This window comes from Pogonomyrmex barbatus, unplaced genomic scaffold (assembly GCF_055798465.1).
Source record: "Pogonomyrmex barbatus isolate J1 unplaced genomic scaffold, ASM5579846v1 scaffold4, whole genome shotgun sequence".
NCBI lineage: Eukaryota > Metazoa > Arthropoda > Insecta > Hymenoptera > Formicidae > Pogonomyrmex > Pogonomyrmex barbatus.
The window spans coordinates 6,392,695-6,408,397 of NW_028297138.1; the positions used below are offsets into that span (position 1 = coordinate 6,392,695).

General features: G+C 36.8%; 2 protein-coding genes across 3 annotated transcripts; both read right to left on the minus strand.

Annotated features, from left to right (window-relative positions):
- Positions 1–2,239: 2,239 nt before the first annotated feature.
- Positions 2,240–7,228, minus strand: LOC105428282 (uncharacterized). The gene is made up of 5 exons (XM_011640493.3): positions 7,038–7,228; positions 6,047–6,434; positions 3,326–5,940; positions 2,990–3,223; positions 2,240–2,892 (listed from the first exon to the last, which is right to left on the minus strand). Exons 1-5 carry the CDS (start codon positions 7,089–7,091, stop codon positions 2,539–2,541), a joined length of 3,645 nt encoding a protein of 1,214 aa, XP_011638795.2. The 5' UTR covers positions 7,092–7,228; the 3' UTR covers positions 2,240–2,538.
- A 3,843-nt stretch (positions 7,229–11,071) lies between these two features.
- LOC105428331 (uncharacterized) lies at positions 11,072–14,999 on the minus strand. Of its 2 annotated transcripts, none has more exons than XM_089081066.1 (5): positions 14,510–14,999; positions 13,262–13,344; positions 12,386–12,619; positions 11,496–11,639; positions 11,072–11,383 (listed from the first exon to the last, which is right to left on the minus strand). In XM_089081066.1, exons 1-5 carry the CDS (start codon positions 14,661–14,663, stop codon positions 11,216–11,218), a joined length of 783 nt encoding a protein of 260 aa, XP_088937192.1. In that variant the 5' UTR covers positions 14,664–14,999; the 3' UTR covers positions 11,072–11,215. The 2 variants fall into 2 exon arrangements, with proteins under 2 accessions (XP_088937192.1, XP_088937194.1); XM_089081068.1 differs by having other exon boundaries at positions 14,577–14,998.
- Positions 15,000–15,703: the final 704 nt, after the last annotated feature.

Genomic DNA, 15,703 nt, shown 5'->3' on the forward strand with positions numbered 1-15,703 from the left:
AAATAATGATTTTGTTCCAATAAAATTGGAAGACACTTATAAATGACTGTGTCAAGAAAAACGTCACGTACATTTGTTCATCTCCGCAAGAAAAAAGTTAAAAAAAAAATTTAACCGTCAGTACGTTATGTTGAAACAAATGCGTTTACACAAAAAGTTAATTTATGGAAAGGGGCACTTAAGATAATTTTTTATACTAAATACATACCGATGCGCGATAGTTTTATTTAAGAGCATCCGTAATTAATAACAAAAATGAAACGAAAATAAAAAGAAAACTTTTTATTTTTTTTTTCTTTTTATCACCTTTTTTTTCTCTTAGGAATTTATAATATCATCGATCTAAAATTACTACGTCAAAGAGGAGGAGACTGCTGAGATACGAATAATTCTTGCAGCGAGAAATGCCAAAGAAATGCCGGGAAACTCGACGCGATTTCAGGAACGCGCTTTTTCACACTGTCATATTTTTCCCTGCAAAATTTAATAAACTGCTATTATATTACATCTAATTTAGCCTTCATCCGGATTTATCGGATGCATTCTGTCGCACATGCGCGAGTGCTCGTGCGATAAGAATAAAGGGGAAGTAGAAAAGAGAGAAAAGAGAGAGGGGGAAAAAAAAAAAGGAAAAGCCGCACTTCTCGTAGTACCGACATTATCCTCGTAAAAGCATGAATATCTGATAACGTGTGATAACGTGACGATAACGCGGAAACGGATGAAGCCGCTGGCGATTCTCACTGGTGTGAATTAAGCACCGGAGCACACAATCGTCGACAAACGCCGACGCTAAATGTCCCTCGACCGACATCTCGATCATTAACAAAGTTCCGATATTGGTCCGATTTTACTTGAGATATTTTATCGCCGGCTGCCAAAGAGACCGATAGCCTCTCTAATAAAGTACGGGTCGTAAATCGTCTGTCATTTGCATCCGCGACTCTCCTTCTCTCTCCCTCTCTCGCTGAGGTCCCTCCTGATTCCCAACTGAATGCCGCACGACCGATCGATACTCGTAGGCAACGGAGATAACGAAGACGAAAGAGTGTATTATCAGCGCAACTGGACGAGGGATGAGGAAAGGAGATAAAGAGATCAAGAACGATGCATCTCTCACGGAATTAATCCTTACGGTCGTTCTCGTTAAGCTACTTTGGAGAATTCTTACAGGCGCCCGGGGAGGGAAACTTTTTTAACGTCTCCTCTCTGAACGAAGACATTAAAGAGACGTAAGTGGCTCTGTTGTACCGCCCATACTCGCTATATTATAATCCCATGTGGATATTAATCCTCCTAAAGGAGATATAAAATGGGAATTATTTTCACGTTTACAAGCAAAAATATAAGCAAGAAGACCAAGAGTTAACAGAAGTAACACAATTGGGAATTGCAATTCCAGTAAACTTCATCATTGACATTGTTCAATTGTGCGCAATAGCGAAGTGTCGTTTTCTGTTAATTAATTCTATTATTTTCTAGTTGGGGATGATCGATGTCACACTTGATAAAATTTTTATTTCATTATCGGGATATCATTTCATTAGTGCAATCATGAAATAGCTATAAAGTAAATTTGATTGATTAGAAATGTAATTTTTAAAAATGATTGGTAATTTCATGGTAATGAAAATTGCAATTTTTTTTTTAAATTTAAACATATTTTATTAATATGAAAATGTTTATATAAGCAAAAATACGAATAAAATAAAACAACTAAAACAAATAAAATAAAACTAACAAATAATAAAATTACCATCTTATCCATAAATAGTAATTCCTTAATAGCGAGTATTTTTTCTTTCTAAATGTCAAGCGATAAATATACGAATAAATTTTCTTTGGAAAAATAAAAATTTATGATATGTTTATGATATATATGAGTTTTACATATTTAGGAAGTTTATTTTGCAAATATCAATCAATTACCTCCGCTTCTATTAATGCTCACTGCAACGTTTCGATCGTTTTTTTTTCACTCTTGCTTAATCAGATAAGTATAACTGCGTAAGCTAAAGCGCATAATATGTCATATGTCTCAATCAATCCTCCTCCTATCTAAAAAAGGCCGTGTTAAATCGAATCGAATTTATTGTTGCGATGCCGATTGGGTCTCTTGATCTCGATATCTCGATGTCGATGTGTGCAACGAAAACGAACGTTACTGTGCATTGACAGTTAGACTTATCGATATTTATTGAGAGAAGTTATTATTTAGTGAATGATTTATAAAAGAAAAGAAATTGTAATAAGGATTTATTACAACAGGATTGTACCATACATCCTTTCTAAAAACTATAAAATTAAATAAATGGCGCGCGCGTAGCGCGCGTCTGTATAGATAAAAACGAAAGAACGAGCGATCTGCTGTCTAAAATAATATGTAACATTTCGATTAGTAATACGCAATCGATATCAACATTAATCGGCATAATATTGATCTACTCCGAAGATAGCGCAATATCAAACATCATATGAAACATGGTAACGCTCGCGATAATTGCAAAATCACTGTTCTCCTTGCGAACGACTTTCACTTCAGCGATTATGCTTGTGACCGCCACCCCCGTGATCTCCGCCACCGTCGCCTTTCTTAAAACTCCATTTCTTCCCGTGCTCATGCCCTTCTTTCTTGCCATGCTTCTGATGATGATCGTAATGATGGTCATGGCCTTCGTCGTGTTTATGACCCTTGTGCTCGTGATGATGGCCACCTTTCTCGTGCTTCTCTTCTTTACCATATTTCTCCTCGTGATCCGAACCGTCATGGTGGCCCTTCTTCTCGTGACCGCCCTTCTTCCCTTCGTGCTCATGGTGGTGCTCGCCGTGCTTCTCCACACCGCCGTCTTCGTGGAACTCATCGAAGAATTCCGTCTTCTTCTCGTATTCGTCCTGTGAAATTAATTAGCCAAATATTGCTACCGCAACAATTTTCTATTTTATTAAGAATTTGATTTTTTTTCTTTCCGTGTCACACATATTAGATTACCTTCTTATGCACCGAATGTTCGCCATGTGTACTGTGACCCTTCTTGTGTTCACCCTTCTCGCCGAATTCCGCTATCTTCTTGCCTCCCTCGCCATGATGATGTTCCTCGTGATACCCACCCTCCTCGTCGTGTTTTTTCTCCTCGCCGCCTTTCTCGTCATAATGTTTGCTGGCATGCTCCTTGTCGTGATGCCCCTTCTTAGCCTTCTCGTGCTCATGCCAGACTTTATATCCCTGTAAACAATAAAAAAAATCATTTGCAATAATATTAAAAACTTAAATAAAGCTCAATGATATAACAAATATCGTATTGATCTCTTTATATGAGAAATTTACCTTCTCGCCTTTTTCTCCCTCATGTCCGTGGTGTTCTTCGTCATGCTCTGCACCTCCGCCTTCTTCAAACTTGTGATTTTTTCCACCTCCTCCATCTTTCTTTTCATGATGTTCCTCGTGTTTGTGCGCGTGTTCCTGAGTCTCGCCCTGCACATGATCCCGCGGTTCCTCTTTATCATGATTATCATCCTTGACACGCTGATGATTATATTCTTTGCGTACATGCTTAGGATTACTTTCGCTGTATTTTTCACGCGCGTATTCTTGACGAAGAGAATCTCTTCGCGGAGAAGCTTGATACTTGCTCTTATCATCTTCATCATGATTTTGTTCCTTTTTGTATCTTTCGTCCTGTCTATAAGTACGATGATCTTTAGAGGGTTGAGCGAATGATTTATCTTCGTCAGCACTCTCATCCTCGGGTTCTTTATATCTACGATCTTGTCGATTTTTTTTGTAATGATTATCACTCGCTAATTTCTTTTTATCAGCATGATTACGATGTTCTTTATCCCGCTCACGAGTTTCATCATTATTATATAATGATTCAAAATATTTATTTCTTCCTTCAAATCGATGCTCAGTGTCACTTCCATAATCATATTTATCACGACGGTCTTTTGGTTTATTATATTTCTTACGATCATAATATGAGTCGTCTCGTTCTTCTTCAGAATTATCTGAATTATATTCATACTTATTGTTTTGATGACGATGATCATTATTATCTTCATCTTTGCTCTTTTCGACACTGACACGTTCTTCCTCTTTCGTTTCATCGACTTCTTCTTCTTCTTCATCATCGTCATCTTCATATCGAACATTTTTATATTTTTCGTTACTCTTACTGCTTCTATCATCTTTATCTTGTTCACGAGATTTATCTTGATATTCATAATTATGACTCTGTTGTGGATAACGATCTTCGTTTTCTTCTTCTTCTTCTTCTTCGCGTTGTTCTTCTCTCTCGCGTTGTTTATTCGACGCTTTATATACGTTATAAACTTCTGGATTTATTTGAGTTCTATAATTTTTTAAATCATCATTATTGTCATTATGTTCTTTCTCAGTCTCATCCGCATCTTTGCGAGATTGCTCCTTTGCTTCAACAATTTTTTTATCATTCTTGTCAAGTTTTTCATCTACATTTTGTGGAATGAATAATTTGCTATCGTAATAAGGTACGGTGGAGGGAGCAATTGGTCGAACTTTCGACAATATGGGAGTAAGAGGTTTCAAAGTTGCGTAAGGAAGTTGCAAGTTGGAAACTTGCTGTTGCGAAGGCTGCACCGGTTGCTTAAAATCTTGCGTAATCGCTTTCGGCGCATTAAATACATTAGGAATGTTAGCCGAATATAAGCTTGAAAATTGATTATAAAGCGCGATCCCTGGGCTTTCACTTGATTTCTCATTGTTGGGATTATTGTAAGTGACGATTCTAGGCAAGAACTCATTCTTATGAGCGTTTTGCAAATCCTTCTGTCTTTGTACGATGTGCGAAGGGGATGTTTGATTGGGTATATAAGTTGTCGCGAAGTTCGCCCTCGTAACAGTCTGCTCCGCGGGGCTTTCCGTAATGGCGTAATAATCCGACGAGCCATAGCTTCGCTGGCTATTGACGGTGACCAAAGGTCTTGTGGTGCCAATTACGCCTGTATAAAGCGCGCCGTTATCTGCAAGAGTGGTTTTTTCTCCCACGGGACTTGTCGGCGGGCTCGCCTCAGTGCTAACGAGCGTTGCTGAATTTCCTTCAGGATTGAGATGATTCACGCGCTTTATCGGGGAGTAATGGCGTACCGGAAGAGGAGTGAAGAGATCTGTCGGGAGAACCAGCGGAAGAACGTTCGCAGAGGAAACGATCTGTCGTTGGTGGGCGAAGCCCGCTGGCAAGGAACTCGGTTTTCTGTACGACACGTTTGCGATGTTCGCGGTAACGGGGGAATTGGTCGATTGCGATATGGAAAATGGCCTTGGCACTACATACCTCGGCGGGAATTGAGCGTTTACATTATTCAAGTTTTTCAAATTATTAACGTCAGTAATGCTGTTATCATTACGGTTGTCCAATTGTGAGGTAAACGGGGGTACTCGAATCGTGAAGTTCTGAACGTTCCATTCGCGACGGCTTTTGGGCTTCTCTGTCGAGTCGGAATAAACATTTGACGCTGATACAGGCGGCTGCGATCCGTTCTTCAACTTTCCGTTGGTTTCTTTGAAATATCCTCCAGGAGGCGTGCTCGATTCGTCGCTGCTGGCAGTTTTCTCGTCAGATTTGGATTCTTCGGCGGAGAGTTGGGGAGTTGTGGCGGTGCGATCTAATAGCAAATACTTTTTAGGTAATTTTTTCGGCTTCTTGCTTTTTAGGGTGGACGATAAAAGAGAGGAATCAACGTTCGAACGTGATTTCTGTGTTCCAACGTCGATCGTAGGATGAATTGTCGCTTCCGGAATGTAAACTTGTTTCAGTTGTTTTATTGCCTGGGATAAATATGGATTCAGCGTCACGTCGGGATTGTTCACCGTTAATTCGGGCGCTTTTTGCGATATATTTCTCAGCACTTCGGCATAGGTATTCTCGAGATCCGCTAGCGGCCCCGTCACCTTATCGTGGGCATCTGACGAACAGAAATATAAAGATTAACTTTCCCGATGTGACAAAGATTGCGATTGTTAGAAAATTCTTCCGCAATAACGAAAGAAAAGTAACATTGTTCTATTTACCATGAGTACCATTCGAGCCAATCCTCCTCTTGGTCTTCTTCGATGCGATTCTTTGTGGCTCGTATTTCGCGATCACTCGATTCAACATTTCCAGCTCGGCCTCTTCGTTATTTAAATCGATGCGCGATTGCGCCGCATCCTGATCGTCCCGATCCGAATTCAACGATGTCTGTATCGAATGTCCACTTCCCCGTTTCTCGCGTTCAGACAGAAGCGAGAGTATCTCGCCGTCGAGACTCGATACATCTTCCGCCACTGCATTCGCGATTACTCGAGTGTCATTTCCACTTCCGCTGATAATTACCTCCTCCAGAATAATTTTCGAATCGTTCTTGGCGTTCGAAACGTTCGTGTGGTTGCGGCCTGCGTCACCGATTTGTAACGTTAGCTGCAAATAGGTATATCGATATTAATTATGTAAATTTCATTACAATCGCAAATGTGTAAAGCAAATACATCCTGCAAGCGTCGTTTCACAAACCACAAACCACGTCAATGAAATTTTAATTTATTTGAAAAAAACAATAATTCGCTGGCTTCCTTCCGTTTATCTCCCAGTACTTACGCTCGCAGTAAATAATTATTCACGAGCGCGATAAAATTTATTAGTATAAAATACGTCACGTATATTAATTAGACTAATGTCAATTCGGACAAGATCCCGTGTAATATTTCACAAATATTCGGAAACTGTGCCACTTTATTGCCCCTCCCCCCCCGTCTGCCCCACTCCACCATTTTAATTAAAAGTTGACGTAAACACGCGCCAACCTTTGCCGCTGACAGCCCCCACGTATGCACATTTACTGCGAATTATTTATTTCACCATTCGTGGCAAAGTGTATACGCATATTATTATAAAACGTCACGATACGCCACGCGATTGGCATTAATTAAATCCATGTTGTCCTTATATTCTCCTATTGCTCATAATCGTCGCTCTTATCGTCGTCAAAGGCTTTTCTCAAGACTCATTATCGAGAGACATTACCAAATGGATTAGCAATAGTAGCACCATGGCTACCGGCTTCCGGCAGATTTTCATCGTTCCGTCGAATCCGCGACAAAGACTGAGCCGTGTGCCCGACGCGGCCGGGCAATTATATCGAGCCGTTTTCTCTAACAGAAAACCGTTCGCAAGTGATATGACAGTTTCACAGCGATTAGACACCTCGGAGTGTCGAAGGAACCGCCGGCAATCGGTCCTGCATCGGTCGCTCCTTCGGTTCGGCTTCCTCCTTTCTCTGTCGGTTGCACAAGATCGTCGCTCGGGCGGAGCCGATCTGAAAGAACATCCCGATCTCTCATTATTTAGTCTATTATTAATCGCGCCTTGCGCAACGCGCCACGCTTTTTATCCGCCGGGTATCGTAACACGAAATGGGAAATGGTATGCCACATCGCGATTCATGGATTTTACTTGTACGATTTCTTTCCGCGCCATTTTTATCGGCGCGATTGCCGCACATTAGCATCTACACATGCAATATTTTGCAGCTTGCATTTGTCTCGATTTATCAAAAAAAAAAAAAAAAAAGAACAAACAAGTAACGTTTGCGTGGAACGCAGCTGTCGCAAACTCAATTTGCAATATTATTCAATGGAAATCAAACAATCACCGCTGACAAGCCCATTGATCTGCGACTCGAGTAAATTTTGCATTTCCGCGCGCACACACACACACACACACACACACACACACACACACACACACACACACACACACACCGCGCGCGCGGTCGCAGTGTCGGATTTTCATAATCCGCTATCGGATTAATATCGTACCTTTGCATGCCGGACGTTGTGACGATGTTGCGCATCGCGCAAAGTCACACATGATCTCCTGCGGTTTTCAACGTCACGTAGATTATTACTTCAAAGAAGAGATATATTGTGCGAACGAGACAAATTGCAGTTCCGCTAGTTCGCGATAGGATTTGCCACGACATAAACCACAAGCCATGATTTTTCAAATTAACATAACAGCGGAATGGAAATTATCTCCTTCTTATTTTCCGCAATGCTGTGATAAGTCGAAAAAACGTTTCCTGAATCATGATATGCCTCGCATTGTGTCCCGTATACTTTCTTCTTTCTTACCTGCATTTTATTCATTATCTTTTTCTGTCTTGAACGTGAATATATTATATTTTTCTAAGACAATCTTAACGTTAAATTTTCTAGAATAGTCTCAAGGCAAAAAAGTACTATGAATACATTTTATTTGATTAGGCAAAATTGAAATTGATTATGTCAGCTGAAGTGAAAAGAAGTTTCGCGGCGCGACTTTTCACGCGACGTTACGTTAAATTTCTGCGTGCATTCAAGCTTAAATGGGGCAATTATAGCTGCTTGTACACCGCGTCAATGTTCGGCAATCCCAGTTAATTAAAAGGCATAATTGAAGAGAATGTATTGTGCAAGTAATTGCTACATTTCGGAACATTTCGAAACTTTCAATAAATTCGATTCACCTGCAATAGCATTTCGAAATATTAAGAGAGTTTAAACGGTTAAGCAGTTATTAAACGATTATTATCGCGATAAATATGATATTTCAGTATTTCATATCATCTATATAAAGTGGTACGTGACATTTTTCAAATAAACATAGATTATTTATTCGTTTATAAACTTTTTACCAATTTAATTTCTTAATTAAAGATAACGTTATCGAGAATAATAAGCAAAAATCCATATTTTTTTTAAATTATTTAAAAAATGATAAATTTTTACTCCTCCGATTTAAAATAAATTTTACGAAATAATATAAAACTTCCTACTTTAATTTCCAATGGATTTTAATCAGTTTCAAAGAAACTGACTGATAAAAAATTTTTAATATCTAAAATTGGAAACTTACGAAAAGTAATTATCATCTTCGATCATCAAAAAAATATCAGGTTCAAATTGAGAGGAGGAATCTATAGGTGAAAAATAATCTGCCGGATCTAAGATGTAGAATCACATGAATCGATGATACGGCGGGAAATCACAGTTATTTTCTCTGTCAACTCGCCGCAGGGAACAGAATTCATGGACCTACGTCAGACGCATGAAGCGATCCTGACAGTTTTCTGACGATGGTTCGTATGCCGGCAAATAGTCATCTTTAACAATCCCGCGATGCAATCTCCATGGACCCATCGTCCCGGTGGTATTCGCCACGACGGATGCTTACTGACCTCGTTATACACGCAACGGTCCTTCTTATTCCCGTGTGAAATTCAACACGAGACATCGTAAAAATCGAACGCGGAGGACTTGGGAAGATACTTGGGAAGAAATGCCGCATGGAACTCTTGCCTTATCTTCTTCGGTCCCGCGCAAATTGAAGACTCCCCGAAAATTCCCTGGCGATGCAATAATAGAAATATCAAACATAATAGGTTTATTCCTTCTAGGCTATAGTCTTTTTGGCTGTCGTTTCTGCTTCTCTTCTACGAAACTCGAGCGCATACCCATTTCATTTTAATTTCTATTGCGAGTGTACATGTATCTAGAAACTTTGCGGTAAACAAGTAAAAATATGAAGAAAATAAGAAGTAAGACTTTCCAAGAAGCAATGTGAAGGTGTGATATATATATATATATATATATATATATATTATGATAATGTCATAAAAAGTAGTAAAAAGATCTTGTTTAATGTTATAAGTTATTACCTAGCTTGACTTATTATTTTTCTTGCAAATAATATTTTTCTCTTGATCATATGATCGTGGAGTCGATCAACTTGAGGAGCAATTCCCCTGTTGCAGCAAGATAAATTTGCGTAAGCATTAAGGATAAGCGTCAAACCAGTCCGCTGCACGTGATAGCGACGGATTGACTACACACATATCGATTGCTAGAGTAAGTTTGATAGTCGGGTAAATTCATCAGAAAATAGGATCACTGAACACACAATTACATTTTGCTCAATCCCCTCGGTAATATGCCTACGTTGTAGCAGGATTATATCCTACACGTTTCAAATGATTGTGTCAATCATTGTATCGCTCATAAATTAATTATGGAAATGCTAGATAATAGAGACGAAGATAATAACGAAGCGATAACATATACCCAAGTGAAGATTGATAACGATTTCAAGAGAAAACGATTTCGACATATTTTTACAATAAAATGTGTTTTTTAATATCGAATTATGTATTTAATTATACATTTAATAATTATACTACACTTAATTATTATTTTATAGAGGTGCTAAAACTAAATATATATTCTATTATAAAAATTTTTATATACAAAATTACTATCATTATTATTCATAAACCGCCAAAATTGTTACGACAATATCGGTAGTCAATCTCTCTTGTTAACCCCTTCACTTATGATTACATAATTTGTGGTTAAATACTCTTGTTTGAATACACATCTACTTCAATCAAGAGCTCTTGAAATGCTAAATTGGATTTAGCAGGAGATTGTTAATCCATTAAATTATAATTGAAGAATTTCCTTTGAAAATGCAGCAGTTTATTTGTGGCTCAAAATTAATGAGCACTTTTACAAACCTAGAGGAAAACATAGATATAACGGAGATAATTAAAGAGAAAATTACGTAGTTATAATTATAAAGATTGCTCAAATAAAATGGGAATTTTAACTTGGAAATCATTAGACGAAGACTTGTAAGGTCGCCTCGATACCATACATATGCATCAGAATGTATTCGCTCGCACAATGCAACATCGAAGCAATTTTACGCTAAAATTTTCACTTTTCCCAACGATCAACATCGATGAAAAAAGTGAACACAGTAATGTTGTAAAAAATTGTCCCTCTCTTTCTAAATAATACAATTATATTCATTATACAACTTTACAACTACAGTACATTTAAATATAATTATATTAAACACATATATATATTGAACATATTATTATACATTTATTAATTATTATACATATATTATTATATACATATATTAAAAGGTTATGTATAGACTAATAACTTTTAATATTTAGAGGTAAATATTCGTATGTCGCTTTCTTGACGACAGGAATAAATTATCATTGTCATCATAAGTCTTTAATAAGCTGAGTGCACATGATAGATGCCACTGAATATAACAAACGTACAGTCTCAAGTCTGTCCACAAAATTCATGACAAAATGAATATAAGTAAACCGCATTTGATGTAATAAGTTCTGTGGTATCTCGTTAGTGATGGTTTGCTTTCGACCATTTATGCCCTGATGCGTGTCCCTTTTTATGGCCATACTTCTCGTCATGTTCGTGATGGCTGTCGTGTCCCTCTGCAGATTTGTGACCTTTCTTCCCGTGATGGTGGTGACCTCCCTCGTGTTTCTTCTCCGCGCCGTGATGACCCTGGAATAAAGGATGAAATCCGCGATTTTAAAAGGCAAATCAACGTGTGACAGTGTTGCAAGCGTTTCAATGATGAAAGAAAATAATAGCGATAATTTTAATAAATAATGACCTCGTGGTGTCCGGCGTGTAGATAGCCTTTCTTTTCATGGCCACCCTTCTTGCCTTCGTGTTCTTCATGCCAGCCACCGTGCTTCTCGCTTCCTCCATCTTCGTGGTACTCATCATAAAAATCGTGCTTTTTCTCGTATTCATCCTGAAAACAATTTACATGTTAATTTAGAAATATAAGAAATATTAGGATTTCACTTACATTAAAATGTTTATCGTAATTATAATAAATTTCTTATTTTAATTATAAATCAATACATCTAATAAAATTTATTTATAATAAAATATTTTCATACAGAAAATTTTAATTATAGTGACATTATAATATCAATGGAAAAACTTGCTAAGTATCGATGAGTCTAGAAATGGCTTATTAACTTAGTAGTAACTTAGAGTCTAACTTAAGATATTGAATCATTGGCGTAGTCTGAATTTTTTTCGGATGGGGAAAGTTTATCGATTTTGTTAACACATAAATAGCAATTCTTTTGCATTAACTTACTTGTTTGAATAGTGGAGCTTAGACTATCTCTTCGTTCTTTGAATGAAAAAAATATTATTTTGTAAATTATAATTTTAATTTTGATTTTTTTTTTTATTTCGAAAAGGGGAGAAGGTTGAATCTCCTCCGTCCCCTGGATACGTCCATATATTAAATTATTAAACGCAGAACGAGAGAAATCATCACATGGAAGTTAGTTGCAAATAACAGAAACCTTAGAAGCTTAATCTTATAATCTTGGAAAGTTTTAATATTCGCACGAATATATACCGTATTTTTATTAGTACAAAGAAACCGCAATTAATGCATTTTTTCAATAGATTCTAACGAAACAAATTGATACGAAATAATTGATCAAACAGTAAGATGCGCATTATAAAGATTAATACCTTTTTGAAAACGCTATGTTCTCCTTTCGTACTGTATCCTTTTTGATGCTTGCCTTCTTCGCCAAATTTTGCATTCTTCTCACCCTCTTCACCATGGTGCTCTTCACCATAATGGCCAACTTCTTCGAGCTTCTTCTTCTCCTCACCATTTTCTTCATTGTATTCCTGCTTGTGCTTTTCCTCGTCGTGGTGGCCCTTGTCGCTTTTCTCGAATTCGTGAAAAACCTTATAACCCTTTCTCAATAAAAATATATATTATTGATAGCATTAAAAAAAAATATTATTTATATAAATAAAAATTGCATATTACGAATAATTAAAGAGTTGATTAAAAATTAAAGAATATAACGGGACAATGAAGAATGGAAACGTATTTAATGGAAAACACACATTACATAATATCAGGTCTACCGGCTTGGTGATTGAAACCCCGATCATTAAAAAATATCGACGTTGGAAAACTCACTATATTACTAGATATTACTAGAATGCCAACTCCAACACAAAGGAATAAAATCGTTCGTTTATCCGCGAGTACAGCAGTGACAGGGATTCACAGAAATATAAAACGGTATCGTGCGACATACCGATACTGACATAAACGGGTAAAATACTCTATAGTTGTGCGCCGAGTACCTCTTCGAGTCGAGACCTGTCTCATTCCACGACGTTTATATAAAAGAAAAAAAAAAAAAAAAAAAAAAGAGAGAGAAAGAAACCACCATGTAATATATATTCGCGGGATAGCGAACGAGGGAAACGAGACCATCGTGGGCGCTTATATTACAAGCGATAAAAAAAGGAAGAAGTCGTTGTCGACGATCTGGATGACAACGATCTGGACGTCGATAGAACATTCCGGAGAACGAAGCGTACCTTGTCGTCCTTGTGGCCGTGCGTGTTATGATGGTCCTCATCGTGCTTCAAGCCGGCACCCTCCTCGCGATGTCTGTCACCGTCTGTTCGAATAAAATGTAAATAAAGCCACCGAGGCTCTCTCTCTCTCTCTCTCTCTCTCTCTCTCGTCGATGAGAGACCATTTTCTCTTTCTTTCTCGTTTACGCGTCGAGAAAGAGATACTTTTCTTTAAGAAGTGAGGTCTCCATTGAGCCTTTTATTTCTTGATACGGTAGTCAAAGTAATATGCTTATACTTGCAAATATTACAGTTTATAACGTTAAAATAAACATAAGAGAGATATCAAAAGTAAAATTAGCTTGTTAATATGTTAATTAACTTAATTAATTTAATATGTTAATTAACTTAATAAGTTTTACTAGGCATACGCCTATTTACAGAAAAAGTGTTCATTATCATAAACATGTAATGATAAAATATTATTCAATATGATTGAAATAAAAGACTGTATATATATATAATATATTAAACAACGCCCTCTTTATTTTATATTGATATGTAACTATTGGTATGTCGTCCTATTTTATATTTATTTTTTATTACAAATATTTTATTACAGATAAATATTATAAATATTATAAAAATTTTAATATAATTAATATATTAATTAATGAAAAAATAATGATGATGAAAAATAATGGGATGCGGAAATTTTGCTATTAATAACTTAAATGTTTTCAATTTTTTAATGAATTTTTCGAATGAATTATAAATTAATTCACGTTCATAATGTATATTCCAGAGATCATACAAGGATTAATGGATAAATAACAGAATTTGAATATATGGAAGAAAAATAAATAGAATAAAAATAGACAGAAATCAATTGTTAGAGATTAAATAGCAAATATGGCACATGTAACGTTTAAATGTTTAAAAGTACGGAATTCGAATGCATTTCTAATTCTCTGACATATACAAATTAGCACGATCAGCGGTAAATCCAAATAATCCATTGAAAGCTTCGCTCTCGCGATTGAATTTCCGTTCGTCAAAAAAACGATTTCGTATCGTGTGAAAGAAAATTTGGCACGTATGCAAGAATATCAATAATCTTAGTAAAAATAGAGTTTTTACAGATAGAATTTAGCAGTGTTTACTTTGATGATTTCTTTTATTATTATCTTATTTATTAAATAATTTTTTCTAATAAGTATAATTTTTTGGTCATCTTCACCTTTACGAGCAAAACGATAATTATAATACCTCCGTGTCCCGTGGCCTCTGCATTTAGATCTTTGGTGTACCGAAAATTGGCTGGAGCCTTGCTAACCTTTCTGACCGCTGGCGATGCATCGAGAAGGATTGTAAATGTCAGCAACAACCATAATATCCTCAATTCGCCGACGCACAACGTCATTTCGATTTACCACGTTCCACGTGGGACAAGAAGTACGTTCGTGAGGAACAAGATGATGATGCACTGAGATGCATCTGCAATCCGCGCTCCGATTTATTACGTGAATACTTCCTCTCGTTGCCTCTTTTTCCTCGTCGCCGCCAGCCAGGCGATCGCGTTTTTTCCCGCCAACCGTTGAAAGAACTTTTCTCTTCCGGACGGACAAAGGATGACCGCGTAAATAAATGAAAAAAGACGCGTTTTCTTATTTTGTCGTCGCTACTTTCACCCGTCGCGTTCATTCTTCGCGGTACGAATAAAAACAAACTTACAAAGTGTACAGGGCCCTTCAAAAGTATGAAAACGACTCAAATAACTCATCGGGGATGAGTTTAGAAAAAAATAACGTTAAAGGGAAAGTTGTAGGGTTTCAAAAGGTCTATTTATTGATCTTATCAGTTTGATCTTGGATGGCGTTGCCAAGGTCATATAGAGGTCAACTTTGTTTTTTAAATGGAAACCCACATTTTTAATTACATATTCTTGTAGCTTATCTCGCTTTCCAAAACAATATAATATTTTTTTAGTAAATATTTTCTGAATTTTGAGACTTGAATTTGATATGTAATTTGACATAAAGTATAAAATATTTCATTAAACTATTCATTTTAATTATATCTTAATACTTTTATGCACAATAATAAGATGAATCAATGGGGACTCAAGTCACGTTTCATGCAATCTCTACTGCGCTCCAGGAGGATTTTTGATATATTTGTCAATGGCGGAGGGTGTCACCGTTGCAGTCCATCGAGACCTGCATCCATCGAGAGAATAAGACCATCATATCTCTAAAGTACCAGTCATGAGGATTCGAGAATATATATATGTAATATATATTATAATGTATGTATATGTATATATATGATACTGTTATGATGTGTATTTATGATATTGTTTGTGTTGTTCTAAACATGTTATAATACGATAAATATCACTACATATCTCGAAAGAATAATATCTGCCCGATAAGCAGCGGATTCAGATTCGATTCCTGGCTG